Source organism: Xyrauchen texanus, chromosome 1 (assembly GCF_025860055.1).
Source record: "Xyrauchen texanus isolate HMW12.3.18 chromosome 1, RBS_HiC_50CHRs, whole genome shotgun sequence".
NCBI classification, from domain to species: Eukaryota; Metazoa; Chordata; class Actinopteri; order Cypriniformes; family Catostomidae; genus Xyrauchen; species Xyrauchen texanus.
The window spans coordinates 20,178,125-20,191,336 of record NC_068276.1 but is presented as its reverse complement, the minus strand read 5'-3'; the positions used below and the strand labels follow the sequence as shown (position 1 = coordinate 20,191,336).

Genomic DNA, 13,212 nt, shown 5'->3' with positions numbered 1-13,212 from the left:
TATCTTAGCAGTGCGATACCCAGGGGCAACCTTTAAGGCACATAAATCAACCAATGACCATTCAATGTCTCAAACTTCAGTAGGTCAGATCTAACTGCAATTGATCAGTCTCACCCTTCCACCAATCTTAACTGTCCTAGGTGTCATGGGCTTGTTAGGTTCCTCCTTGATGACTATATTCAGAATGCAACACTAGCCTGATTACACACTTCCTAGCGCTTGATACATTTGCAGAGTGCTAGATGGAGCAAGACAGTGTAATTGAGCTTGAAATCATGATCGCCAAGGAGACTACTGATGTCAATATTTATAGTGAAAATGGAACATTTTGGTATTCTCTCACCAAAAGAAAAACAATTGGATCGCTTCAGAAGACATTGATTAAACCACTGGAATCTTATGGATTACTCTTGAACTTTTTGGAGCTTCAAAGTTCTGGCCACCATGCACTTGCATTGTATTGTATGGACTTAGAGCAGAAATATTCTAAAAATCTTTCTGTTCTGCAGATGTCACATCTGGGATGGCCTTGCTGTTTTTTTTAGGTGAACTATTCCTTAAGCAGCAAGGAACTTTTGTGAAACCATATAAGCTAAATTTCAAGAACTCAGATTCTCTGCTCCGTGCACCCAGGTTCAGTGATCAAACATATCCACTGTCACAAAATAACACCAAGCATTTTTGTGGCCTTGAGCCAAACGAAAAGATCAATTAACAGATTTGTCAAATCAACACTAAAATGAGAGCTTCAACTCGACCTGACGCCATGCCAACTTTTATTTACTCTTGTTTAATTACAAAAATATTGAAATATATTTGATGAAGGCAATAATTGTAAATAACCGGTCAAATTAAAACGGGGTGTGTGGGGGGGTACTGTGAATAAAACAAAAATAATGTTATTATTGTAACATTGTTAATTGAATCACTGTATTTTCCTTTTTTTCCACTGGAGAGGTACAGTAAAGAAAACATGAAAAAGTAGGCTGGCAGGAAAAATAAACAAACAAAAAAAATCAATACACATTTCCAGCACATCAACATTAACAGCATGAACAAATATTCTACCAATCAATCGATAACTAGTTTAAAATCATTAACAATTTAAGAAATTTACAAAGTCCAACAACATCTCTCTCAGTCTCTGGTTCGATTTCTTTGTCCAAACAGAAAGAACAAAAAACAAAAACAAAAAATGTTAACCGAAGCTAATATATATAAAAAAAATATTAAAAAAAAACCTTTAGCAACTAAACACATCAAGCTGTTAAATGAACAGAACTAGGTATAGTCCTGTGGTGTATCTGTATATATATTTTAGGCATCACCGCACGGTCACAGGGCCATAAAGACTACACAGAGGCTTTAACTCTGGGGTGGAGGAGGTGGAGGTGCTGGGGGCATCCCGTAAGGCGGCATTCCAGGAATCCCCATCATGGTTACAAAGTTAGGGTCCATGGGTGGGGGTGGGGGAGGGGGTGCATACATCATGCCTGCTGAGCCAGGTGGAGGGGGTGGTGGAGGGGGAGGTGCACCAGGCGGAAGTGGGGGCTGGACCCCAGGTGGAGGGGGAACCATAGAGCCGCCCATGGGTGGAGGGGGCTGAGTGGCAGAGGTGGCCGTCGGTTGAGGCTGCTGCCAGGGAGGCAGGTTTCCAGTACCAGGGGTAGATGATGTGGTTGTATCTGATGGAAATATAAGCAAATCAGTGCCAATATGCCAAGTTAAAATGTTCCTACAAAAGAACAATTTTGTACTTTCAAAAGAGGCTAAAAATTACAATTCAATGACATGAAATCTTTACTCACTCTGTTGCCATGGTAGAGGAGCACTGGTTGCCATGCTGCTGGTAGGTGGTGGGGGAGGAGCCTGCTGTTGCCATGGTGGCAGAGGTCCTGAGGGTGGAGGTGGTGGCTGGTTGTTGGGGGGAGGTGGAGGTGGGGGCATCATCCCCATGGGTGGGGGCAATAAACCTATACACAAATCAAAAGGTTAGGAAAAACCCTTTTATAGCTTTCTGGAATACTGCCAAATGACATAAAAATTTTGAATGCACTCATTAATTCTAAACATAGATAGATGTCAGTCTGGACTTATACCCACCAATAGGGTGTCCAGGTGGAGCTGGGCCTTGGCCCATTGGAGGAGGGGGAGGCTGCATCCAGGGGGGAGGCATTCCGTTGGGGTTTGGAGGCATGGGAGGGCCACCCATGTTCGGCATTGGTGGAGGAAAGTTATGAGGGCCACTAGGACCCCCATGCATGCCATGGTAATTCCTGTTATCAGCAGGGCCTGAATTCATCCAAGGTGGACGATTCTAAAAGTGGTTTAAAAACAGATCTTTAGTTATTAAAAAAAAAAATGCCAGTTAATAAACAAGCACATTATAAACTTTTTTTTTCAAACCATTTAATACTCAGGTAATGTCTAACATCCCATCTACACTGGATGCGAGTAGTGAGTCGCAATAAGAGCAAATAGAACTCATAATAATCAATAATGCAGTCTAAAGTGGATGAGTCATGACACAACGTAGTCAGTAGATGGATATACTGCACATGCTGGTGCAACTCCTGCCAATAAGACAAATAAATAAATGGTTTAGAAAGTTCACTTCAACAACTCCAGTGAAGACAGTCTTAAGAGTGTTTTACTCATCCAGAGAAATTGTTCGTACTGGTGGTGGCTGGTTGTTGGTTGGTCCTGCTGGACGTGGTCCACTGTGGGAAGGGTTGCTGTGGCCCCCACCAGAGGAAGGGACTGGAGCCTCTCCAAGCTCAGCCATGAGGGACAGGTACTCTTTATCCATTCGGGCCTTATCCTGGGCAGACTGGGGTGGCTCTCCTGCCCGAGGAGCAAAAGAACTGCAAAGAGGACTGAGATTGCTAAAAGGCACCAAACTATCATTGTAAAGACTCCATATCTCATTAGTATGGATCACGAGACAGCTAGTGGTTCTGGTTACCTGGTGAATTTGCAGTCTGAAGAAATGTGACCAGCTCCACCGCACTTTGTGCACACAGTTGTGTTTGTGATGCTGCGAGGCTCTGTGCTCTGCCATGGACGCAAGATCCTGAGACAACAAGATGTACATGAGTATCAAAGAACATCTACATGCATACTGCTCTGAGAAGATGGTCCAAAGATGTGCCATCTCTCACCTGTTGTCATCCTCTCTTAGAGTGCCATTGAGCCGTGCCAGCTCCCTCAGCTGCATTTTTCTTAGGTCATTCTGATCCTCGGGTGTCTCAATCCCCTGCTTGAGGATGTTACGTATCTATGAGGACAATCAAGATAAGAGAAACCACTTAGTGATATGCTAAGGGTTCCCGATAGTAGGGCTGGACAATTAATCGAAAGTAATTGAAACCGAAATTTAGAACCTCTAACAGACTTAATTTTCCAATGTCGGTTATTTCGTTTTTTTTTTTTCATCGGTTACTAATTTCCCCTTAAAAACATACTACTGCATTTGGTCACGTGACTCCGCCCAGTCCAGTCAGTGGAATGGAAACAACATGGAGGCGAACTCAAACACTGAGTCAACTGAGCAACAGAAGCAGGTTGTACCAAAGAAAATTCAGTGTCCGTCATTTGGACACATTTTGGCATTAGTCAAAGGTAATACTACCAAACTGTTTCAACACAATCACGTTACCGAATACGAACAGTGCATGGCTGAAAAAAAGACACTAACAAGCACCCAGTAACTCCACAAAGCAGGTGTCGATAATACAAACATTTACAAATTCTACACAATATGAAATGGATACAAGATGGAAAGTAATAACTGACACCATTTGTTACTACATCGCGAAGGATATGGCTCCCATAGCTACAGAGGAGCACAGTGGGTTTAAACACCTCGTTAAAACTCTGCACAGAAGATACACAGTGATACATCACAACCATATTTTTCCCAAACTGCGCTGCTTCAGATCCTGCCTGAAACCTAAAAAGGTCAACATGCTAGTGTTTCCTAGTAAGAACCTAGAATAAATACTTGAAAATAGAGTGACAGTACAAGATCAGAGGAAGATCACATGCAACAGCGATCATGAGTCCGATTCAAATCTATAACGCTATGAGCACACAGCCTGCTAATCAATTAGAGGTGCCACCAAGCCCTGCTCTTAATCAGCAGTTCTTTACATTTTTGCACATGGCATTTTTTAAAATGATTTATTTTCTTCGCAAAAAAAGTTAGTTATTCATTTTCTAATTTTTAGGAATCTTGGTTTTTACATAAACTGAAATGTTTTTCAGAAGATGTTTTCAATTCAAGCAATGTGTGCTTTGATTTCAATTGTATAAAATATTCAATAAATAACCATAAATAGTTTCAATTATTTTTAAAATCACAAAGATACGAAATGCACCCTTTTATTAGAAAAAAATATTGTTGAGCATATTTACAGTACAAACCTTGCCAGTGAACTATGAGGGCAAAAAAAAAAAGCAAAAAATAGTCGTTCATTAATCGTAATCGAGGTAACATTTTGATTTTAGGTAATATCGTCCAGCCCTACTTGATAGCTCCATAAGTACAATCCAATGTAGAGTTTTTGAACAAGTTTTACAAGCTGGGACATGCAAAACAAAAATTTCACTGTATATATGCAAAACGTATGTGTGACAAAAATAAAGGATTCTTCTAATGTATTTGACAGGCTAAGAATTTCAATCAGGTCTGAAGGAGACTCACCTGCTCTACAGCCTTCTTGACATTCTCCATTGTGTTAGCAGTGACCAGGGCATGAAGAGGTTCATCCTCACCAGGCAGCATCTGTCCATCCTTACGACCCACCTTCCCTTCCTTCACTGAGCCTTTGCCACGGATCATAATCTTCGCACAGCATTCCTTCTCAATGTTCTTCAGAGTGTTGCCACTGAGAAAACAAGAACCAGACAGAAATTGGATAATGATATAGACTAAAGCCGGTGTCTCTCACTGATAGATTTTTCTTCTATCAGTGAGAGACAAGCATAAGCATCTGCCAACAGAAGGCCATCCTGCTGAGTTTATGGCTTCAAAATCTGAATAAGCACATCAAGCTTGCCTGAAAAGAAAAATCATTCTGTCGCCAAGGCAGGCTTGTGTTCTTGTCAAGTGACCAATTAACTTCTTTACTGAAGAACTGACAAGACATTAAGCTGATCTGCTATTGCACTCACCTGCTTATCTTCACAAACGCTGATTGTAATCTACTGTTCAGTGATTTGGTCACAAAGCATTTTTCCTAAACTAAATAACTTATAAATCAAAGTGGAGGCATAACAGTCTGTTTTTATTTAACGTAATTTCTTTACTCACTTAAAGCTGAATATGGACATACACAAGATAAAAACACAATCATATAATTTTACAAGGTAAAGTTATCACATCTATTACAATTGTTTATGCTAATGTGGTACTCCTGTTGTCATTTTGGCACGCTCCACGTGACAGGGAATAAGAGTTGCGAGTTGGTATGACTGTCAGCCCTCAATCAGTTTGTATTGGAAAGTGCATCACACCGCCAACTGAAGAGTGAAATCTCGGCTACAAGAGCGGCTCCTTCGGCCAAAATAATGCATTCGAGTCTGCTAGTGGTGCCAGATTAACCTGCTGATACGCAATTTCTCTGCATGCATTGGTGACGTCACTTAAATGCTTCCATTTAATATATAATTTAGTCTATAAATGTAATTAATGTTAACAAATTATACATCTTTTCAAATGTCTATGGGTTCAACATTGATATCCGATCTATGTTTCAAAACGCCAATGCTCCAGAAACAGCAATTTAGTTATTTGTGCCAGGAGTACAAATGAAAACATGCAATATCAAAACGGGACTTCATACCTTTGTTATGAAAACGCGATGATGAATCCAGTTCCCCACACTTGGGTCAATTGTCCATAAGCGTTCATTGAAAAACATCCAAAAGCACTTTGTCCATAAAAGTGATTAATCTGAGAAATATTGATATATTCTCCATTGTTTACATGCGATCTCACCTGAATTACCCTTCATCATCGTTCAACAAACTATGCAATCAGAGCAGCATTCATGTTGTAAAACTGTATAATATCTTATATATTAAGAGTCTCAAACAAAACGCGCCTGTCTCCAAAGTCTATTTTTAAAAATGGGGCCGTTTTATTCATAATAGCAGAGCAGTCAGATTTTGTGTCGTCTTGAAAGGCAGAGTCTTCATTTTACTCTGTATGCCGCCCAGCGATTTTACAGAGAAAAAAGCTTGCAGGAACCTCATTTTTTGTTAGATCATCTTCAAATTTGAAACATAACTTTTATAGACTTGTGGCTTTGAGAACATTGTATTTCTGGGTTGTCTTGGCACTTTTATTATTGTTTTTTTTATTATTATAAAAACATGTTTAGCACAAAATATTTCCATTACTATAAATTTCAGCTTCTCTAACTTTAAAAAAAAATAACAACATATATTAATTCTGAAACTTGGGAAATAAAGCCCAAAGTGTCTTCTTTCAAAAGATACTACAACTGTGTCCATACTCCAAAGGGTCCGACCATTTAAATACTTAAATATGACCATTTAAGTTCAGCTGTGACATTTTCATGGTTTGTGTTCAAAAAGGGGGTGCGTAACAACAGTTTAAAGCACAACCAAGTTGTGTGTTCAAAAACCTCAGAAAAATCATCTTGTGACTCACCGAGGCCCGATAAGCAGTCCAACAAAATTAATCTCCGGATATTCATCCTGAGGAATCATCACTTTATCACTGACCCGAGTAGCTGGGGGTCTGAAATTGATGAACAGATTAGCAAAGAAAATGCAGAACAATCATTACAGAACCAGAGAAAAGATAATACTACAGGGGAAGGGAGAGACTCCATACTTGTAGTCAGCAGGGGGTTTGAATTCAGGGTTGAGTCCCACCATCTCAGTAATTAGAGAATGTCTCTCTTCCTCTATTTTCTTGCGTGTGCGGTATTCACGTGTGTTAAGCCTCTTCCCCTCGCTGTTGTAGATGGGCTCCGGAGATGGAGACCTGTGAAAAGAAAGGAAGAACAGAAGGTACAAAACAAACAGTCAAAATCTTAAAAGTGGTACTTAGACCTACAACAACTGTTAAATGCTCACTGGATTGCCTACTCTAGACTGATACTCGTTTGGCTCCTGTTTTGTGGTCAATTAAGTCCATGGGATGCCCCAGAGTGTTCGTGTGCCATGTGGACAGGCAACACAGGGGCACGAATGGGCAAAAAGACATGCCCAGACAAGTCAACCTAGCATACCGAACCACTAAAAAGGTAAAAACAAATCTTGGAACTCTGAACAGGAACATCAGTGATTTCTAAAAGTAAAAAAAAACCTATCAAAAACCTATCAAGAAGCCTATTGAATTAAAAATATATATATATAAATAAGAGTGTATTAAAATGACAAAGTGGGTTTCTATCTAATAGTACATGGGACAAAATAAAAACGGATCCGAGACAAACGAGTCAACCAACACACTTGAAGAGCATCTCTTCTTGTACGCTGATCTAAACCTTCACAACCTCTCAGAATTCCAATGGTTACCTTCCTCTCGGATGGTGCTGAAAACCTGTTAGTCGGAACAACGAGGCTCTGTGCTTGAAAAAAAGTTACGAGAGGGGGAATTTGGGTTAGAGAAATAAATCTGGATTATATATGAACTTTCCACACAAGCGTGACAGGTTAATTAGAGGCAACTCGAAGAGGAGAAAAGTTTGGGGGGGAAAAAAGAGGGAAGAATTTTCTGCTGGTTTCTTTTAATTTGATATCTCCAGCGCTGACAACCTGAAGTCCACCCAGCTTTGTTTTGCGAGCTGGGGGTTGATGAGCAATCGTTCCTAAATCCTGGAATGGATAGACCTTTAAGAAGAACCTTTTTAGAGTTGGCGCTGTAAAAACTTTGGATTAAGTTCTGCCGGAGAACCTACGACTGTTCAGAGAGCATGGGGCATGGCGACTAGAAAGACACTCACGTCAGAAACATGACATTTCCTGCTATGTTAAATGCTTATGAAGTCTATGTGCGGCCAAGGTCAGAGTTATGGTTATGGTTATTACAGAAAGAAAAGGTCAGAGGGTCTCCTCCGAGCGGTCTTCATTGCGGAAATCTGGAATACTGTGGAAATTCCTGGACAAAATGGTGGTAGCCCCATTATGGAAAACCATTACTGACCATCCAATCAACCAACAATATGGTACTTAAGGATTTGCGCGTTTTGTTAATCCTGCATTTCAGAGGTTAACAAGTAAAGGCCTTAAATTACATATATAATCTAATGAAAAGCAAAACACCTTTAAAACCTCTTGCAATTCTCTTAAAGGAGAATTTACTTTGTTCCTTGATAAATTAAAACGAGTAACTTTAACTACAGGAACCACACTGGGATAAATACAAAATATCATTTTAAAACGCATGCAATAAGATATCAAAGCATTAATATCAAATCAAGAACAGCTCAGAATAAAATATAAATCTGATTTTCTTAAAGAGAACTAAAACTTCAAAAAGACTAAATCAACAAACTATCAGTTCACATCAACAGTAAATCTTAGGTTCACTGGATGTCTTAAATTAGAAATATAAAAGGTAACTATTAATAATTGTACAATATATTATTGGCTGAAGTGCTAGTTATCTGGCAGCATTAACTGAAATATTTGGGATACAACCATATATAATAGCATTTGGTCATATCTTTGCTTCTCCATACAAAACAGATCCAATTGTTTGAGTGCTAAAATTCTACCATACATTTTACATACTGGAATGTTTTGATAATTTCATTGTAATAAGACATTTCTAAACTTACTGTTACAAGAGATGCAAAGATATGAGGTCATTTTAGAGCAAGGCATTAATTAAGACTTATTACTTCATTTAACAATCACTTGTGAGGCATCACATTTACAAACTGGCCTCACACAAAATGACGCATTGAAAAGGTAAATAAAATGTTACTGTTGGTGGGTTTAAATTGTTATTCCGACCTGTCCTCAGGGTTAACAGGGATTCCCAGGTCTCCTGTACGCAGTTTACGTGTCTGGTCTTCAATCTGCAGTTGGACTGGAAGAAATCAGGTTAGGAAAGAAAAAAAAAACAAGGACGGAGAGAAATGTGGTTAACGGCAAAAAACCCACAAAGGCAGAAACAGTACACTGTAAAAATCAATGTGACTAAAGGTTAAACAATGAATAAAAAAAATGGACCATGGCAACTGTCAGGTCACTAAGAATCAAGGTCAACTTAAGACTTCTGATCCTCAAACAATATTCTGAATTACTGAAATCCCACTTAAAATTGTGGAACATACACGTAGGTTTGAGCTTTAAAGTATTCATAAAAGCTCATATAGATTTCCTAAAATTAAGTTAGGAAAATGTCTACGTTTATTGTAGGGCCAATCCAAGATCCAGACACCGGGAAGGATTTCAGTAAAAAAAAAAAAAAAAAAAACACAACATTCCACAGGTGAAGGTTCATTGCAGCAGGCTTTTGGTTTTATACCATCAACTTTATATATATATATATATATTATACACAATACTAAAAGATCACAATTTTAATATATGTAAAATTATCATTAGGCAATCATCATTTAAATTGGGAGGAAATGGTGGCAAAAACAAAGGCCTGCTAAGGGGAAAAATTAGGGTTCGGAATAAAATATCATATTGGCTAAAACTGAGAGGCTTGAGCAACTGCAACCTCAACTAGATTGAAAGAGGCTTAACAACCTGTACAATGACACTTAAGATGAGTTTTGCATTGCTCTTAATGTTTATTTCCATTTATTTTGTCATCAAGACAATGCAAAAAGAAATAAAGAAAATTAAATAGGCCCACAAAACTAGAACAGTTACATACTGTGAGCAACCATTAACAAGAAACTTCAAAAAAACAGAATGAGTTATTGACGGCTCACGACTTACCAGCAGTTAGGACAACTGAAATCCAATATTGAAAAATTATCAGATGAACCAATCAACATTAGTGGATTGTGATCTTTCATGCATTAAAAGACTAGATTTAACCAGGCCTAAATCCACACCAATCAAATTAGTTTGTACAAACCCAAAACTGTGACCTGTAATCAATCAAGGTTTTGCATCACTCATGGAAGCGTTTAATGGTTTTACACATGCATTTCTCTACGACATGCTTAAGAGAATCAGACCCCACAGTTCACATGTTGTCTGAATGGTGCATGTGGATGGTAAGAGACATGAGGCATCAGATATTAATAAAGGAATAGCTAAAGTGATGCATGTCCGGTTTTCGAGTCACATTAGCTTTGAACAAACACTACACCACATGCCACTGCAAAACAAGTGCCTGATAGCAATGAGAAAGCAATATAATACACGATGCTTTCAGACACTGGGGATGGAGATGACTCACAAATCAATGTTGGACCAGCATTGCTTTGCGGTCAAATCTGACCCAAGACATTTGGCATAGTAAACATGAGCAGTGATGGAGCCTGCAGTTGGAGACCTTTCACAGCACACGGCAACATCAGAAAACACTGTGGGTTCTTGCTAACGGACATCAGATGTGACGCAAACATTCACAGTGCTACTCTTTCCTAAACAAAGAAACATCCTCATGTTGCACATCGAAGAAGTTAGTATTTTGTGTGAAGTTGGGGGGCCAAGTGCTGAATTTCCATTGAATGACTCCTTTGAGAACACCATCTCAAAATGGTTAATTAAAACACTGCACTAAAATTTGTAAAACGCTCAAAGGAATCCCAATAATCAGCAAATATCCAGGCATTAAGCCTTCATTTTATAATTTGATGAGCAAGGATGTCAGACTAAGGAAATTCAGCAACTACATACTGCATGTGATGTGCAAACAGTGAGGAAATAATAATAAAACACATTTTTGGGCTCGGAGACAAAACAAAGTGAGCTGTTTGGGTGCAGATTAAACATCCCCCAACTCATAAACTCATAAGACAAATTGCATGACGAGGACATTCAGATATTCACCTATGTAAGCTCGCTCCTGGTCGCGGGTCAGCCCGGGAGGGATCACAGTGGGCATGCCCGGGATAACGGTCTTCTGATCGGGGGTTTCGCTGCTCCATCGGCTCCTTTTCCGCTTCTTCTGGCCGAAATCTATCAGGGATAGTACACAACACAGTATTCAGCTATTCAGAATGGAAAATAATTCAGCTGATGCATCGAAGGATGTGCTATATAATGTAATGAATTAAAAACCCCGAATAGCAATAACGGACAGAACAATAAAGGACCGGGACTTTGGCCCTGAACGAGCCTACGGCCTTTACCTCCACTACCCGTCTGTGCCTGCATCCCTATTCCAACCGGGTTTGAGAGCGCAGAACTCACGGCTCCAGGGAACTGGGGGAAGCCTTGGTTTAATAACTGCGGTTGCTGGAAGGTCTGCAGCGGGAAAGACATCGCAGGCACGGGCGGAGCCATCAGACCCGTGCCGGGCCCGGAGTCGAAGCCTCGCTTAGCGCCAATACTCGGGTGCAGCTTCCCCAGCGGGGTTGCGTTGGCTCCCGTTGCCATTTCTGGACGTCAGGGGCTTTCCTTTTGTTAAATGTCTGCACAGAAAATGTCTGTAACCTTTTCAGAACGCCTGATGTAGATAAACGTGTGTCGTTGATCTTGGAGTCTTCTTCTGTCATCCACTGGTTAAAATGGCGTCCGCGGTTGACAAAGGAGATTGAACATCATTGACGAACAATCTGATTGGTTTACGATCATATCAATCTACGTGTGGGCTCAAGTCATTGGACTATTTGGAGTGTGTCGTACTTCCGGCAAAATGATTTGTTGGCATTCATTGGCTGTTCAAGAGCTCAGCAAACGAGTCAAACCTCCCAGCATGGTAGACGGTCTCGACGGTCTCGACACTCACCCCGAAAATCACGGGTTCAACCGACACCATTTGTGGCATAGTATTGAATACCACACAAATAAATTTTAAATCGGCCCACCTTTACTTGAAAATATAAAATAAAAAAGAAGCAAAAATCGAGGTTACAGTGAGACACTTACAATGGAAGTAAATGGGGGCCAATTTTTGGTGGGTATAAAGACAGAAATTTGAAGCTTATTTTATTAAAGCAATTCATTTTCTGTTAAAACTCGTCTATTATTTGAGTTGCAAATTCTTTAAATTGTAATTTTCTACAGTCATTTTAATGTTTGTTGACATCGTCATGGAAACAGAGTTGAAAATTGGTTATAACGTTTCACAGAAAATGATAGAAAGTGATTTTATCACACCAAAATCATGTTAACGTGCAAATTGTTTATTGCATATTTGTTGGCAATGCTGGGGGCGTGGTTTAGCGTGGCTGACAGCAAATGCCCATTAATTAAAATGAAGGGGAATACTGTATATCTAATTGATTTGCCTTTTTTTGATTTGCCTTTTTTTGATTTTGTTCTGAATGTTCAGTTTCGACCAAGATTAAAGTGATATAATCTTTATCATGCCTTTATATTACACATCACCATTAAAATGTTTTAGAAGACTAAGGCATTTTTGTTTCTGAAAAATAAAAAATTAAAACCTTATGCTTGGATGCATTACATTTATCAACATTACTAGCAAAATCATTAGAAATGTTGTCATTTATTATTACTGTTTGAAATAAGTGTTTTATGCTTTTAGTTATAATAAAATCAGTTAATACTCTTGATGGCAAAGCCCAATTTTAAGCTCTCATGCAGTCTACTAAGAACATAATGTGTGACATAATCCTTAAGAAATAATTTAATGTGTGAACTCGGTACTAAAGTAACATTTATTTTTTTGTTAAAATGGTTGTGCTACTTAATGAAGTGTGGAAATTGCAATATAGTGTCACTTTCTTGAGTATGCAAATTTTGGTTTTAAAAACCACCATAAGAAACATATATCTCCTCAAATTAATCAATCTATTGTTCTTTTGAGAGTTATTTCATGCACTTCTGTTTTTAATAAATAAAGAATAAAAAAAACTTGATACATGTGTATATACTGTGTATTGCACATAATTATTGCTCAATGGGGCAGTTTTAACTGTTTATGAGATGGATCGCCTGAGGGAAAAAACTGTTCCTGTGCCTGACGGTTCTGATGCTCAGAGCTCTGAAGCGTCAGCCAGAAGGCAACAGTTCAAAATGGTAATGAGCTGGGTGAGTGGGGTCCAGAGTGTTTTTTCCAGCCTTTTTCCT

At 39.1% G+C, this 13,212-nt stretch overlaps 1 protein-coding gene across 2 annotated transcripts; it reads right to left on the bottom strand.

Annotated features, from left to right (window-relative positions):
• Positions 1–729: 729 nt before the first annotated feature.
• LOC127650924 (splicing factor 1-like) lies at positions 730–11,699 on the bottom strand. 2 transcript variants are annotated; one of them, XM_052136584.1, is made up of 12 exons: positions 11,307–11,699; positions 11,005–11,133; positions 8,998–9,073; positions 6,866–7,018; positions 6,680–6,769; positions 4,706–4,889; positions 3,162–3,277; positions 2,966–3,073; positions 2,678–2,864; positions 2,104–2,317; positions 1,809–1,973; positions 730–1,685 (listed from the first exon to the last, which is right to left on the bottom strand). In XM_052136584.1, the coding sequence occupies exons 1-12, from the start codon at positions 11,551–11,553 to the stop codon at positions 1,366–1,368; spliced, it is 1,989 nt and encodes a 662-aa protein (XP_051992544.1). In that variant the 5' UTR covers positions 11,554–11,699; the 3' UTR covers positions 730–1,365. The 2 variants fall into 2 exon arrangements, with proteins under 2 accessions (XP_051992544.1, XP_051992553.1); XM_052136593.1 differs by lacking the exon at positions 8,998–9,073 and having other exon boundaries at positions 11,307–11,455.
• Between the last annotated feature and the right edge of the window lie 1,513 nt (positions 11,700–13,212).

What these genes read in the sequence shown, in the direction of transcription:
- LOC127650924 (XM_052136584.1), bottom strand. Translation starts at nt 11,553, where the DNA reads ATGGCAACGGGAGCCAACGCAACCCCGCTGGGGAAGCTGCACCCGAGT. An exon ending in GGACTGCTTATCGGGCCTCG is followed by an intron (nt 4,890 to 6,679) that starts GTGAGTCACAAG and finishes TTGTTTTCTCAG; the next exon opens with TGGCAACACTCTGAAGAACA. An exon ending in CCAACAACCAGCCACCACCA is followed by an intron (nt 2,318 to 2,677) that starts GTACGAACAATT and finishes AACCACTTTTAG; the next exon opens with AATCGTCCACCTTGGATGAA.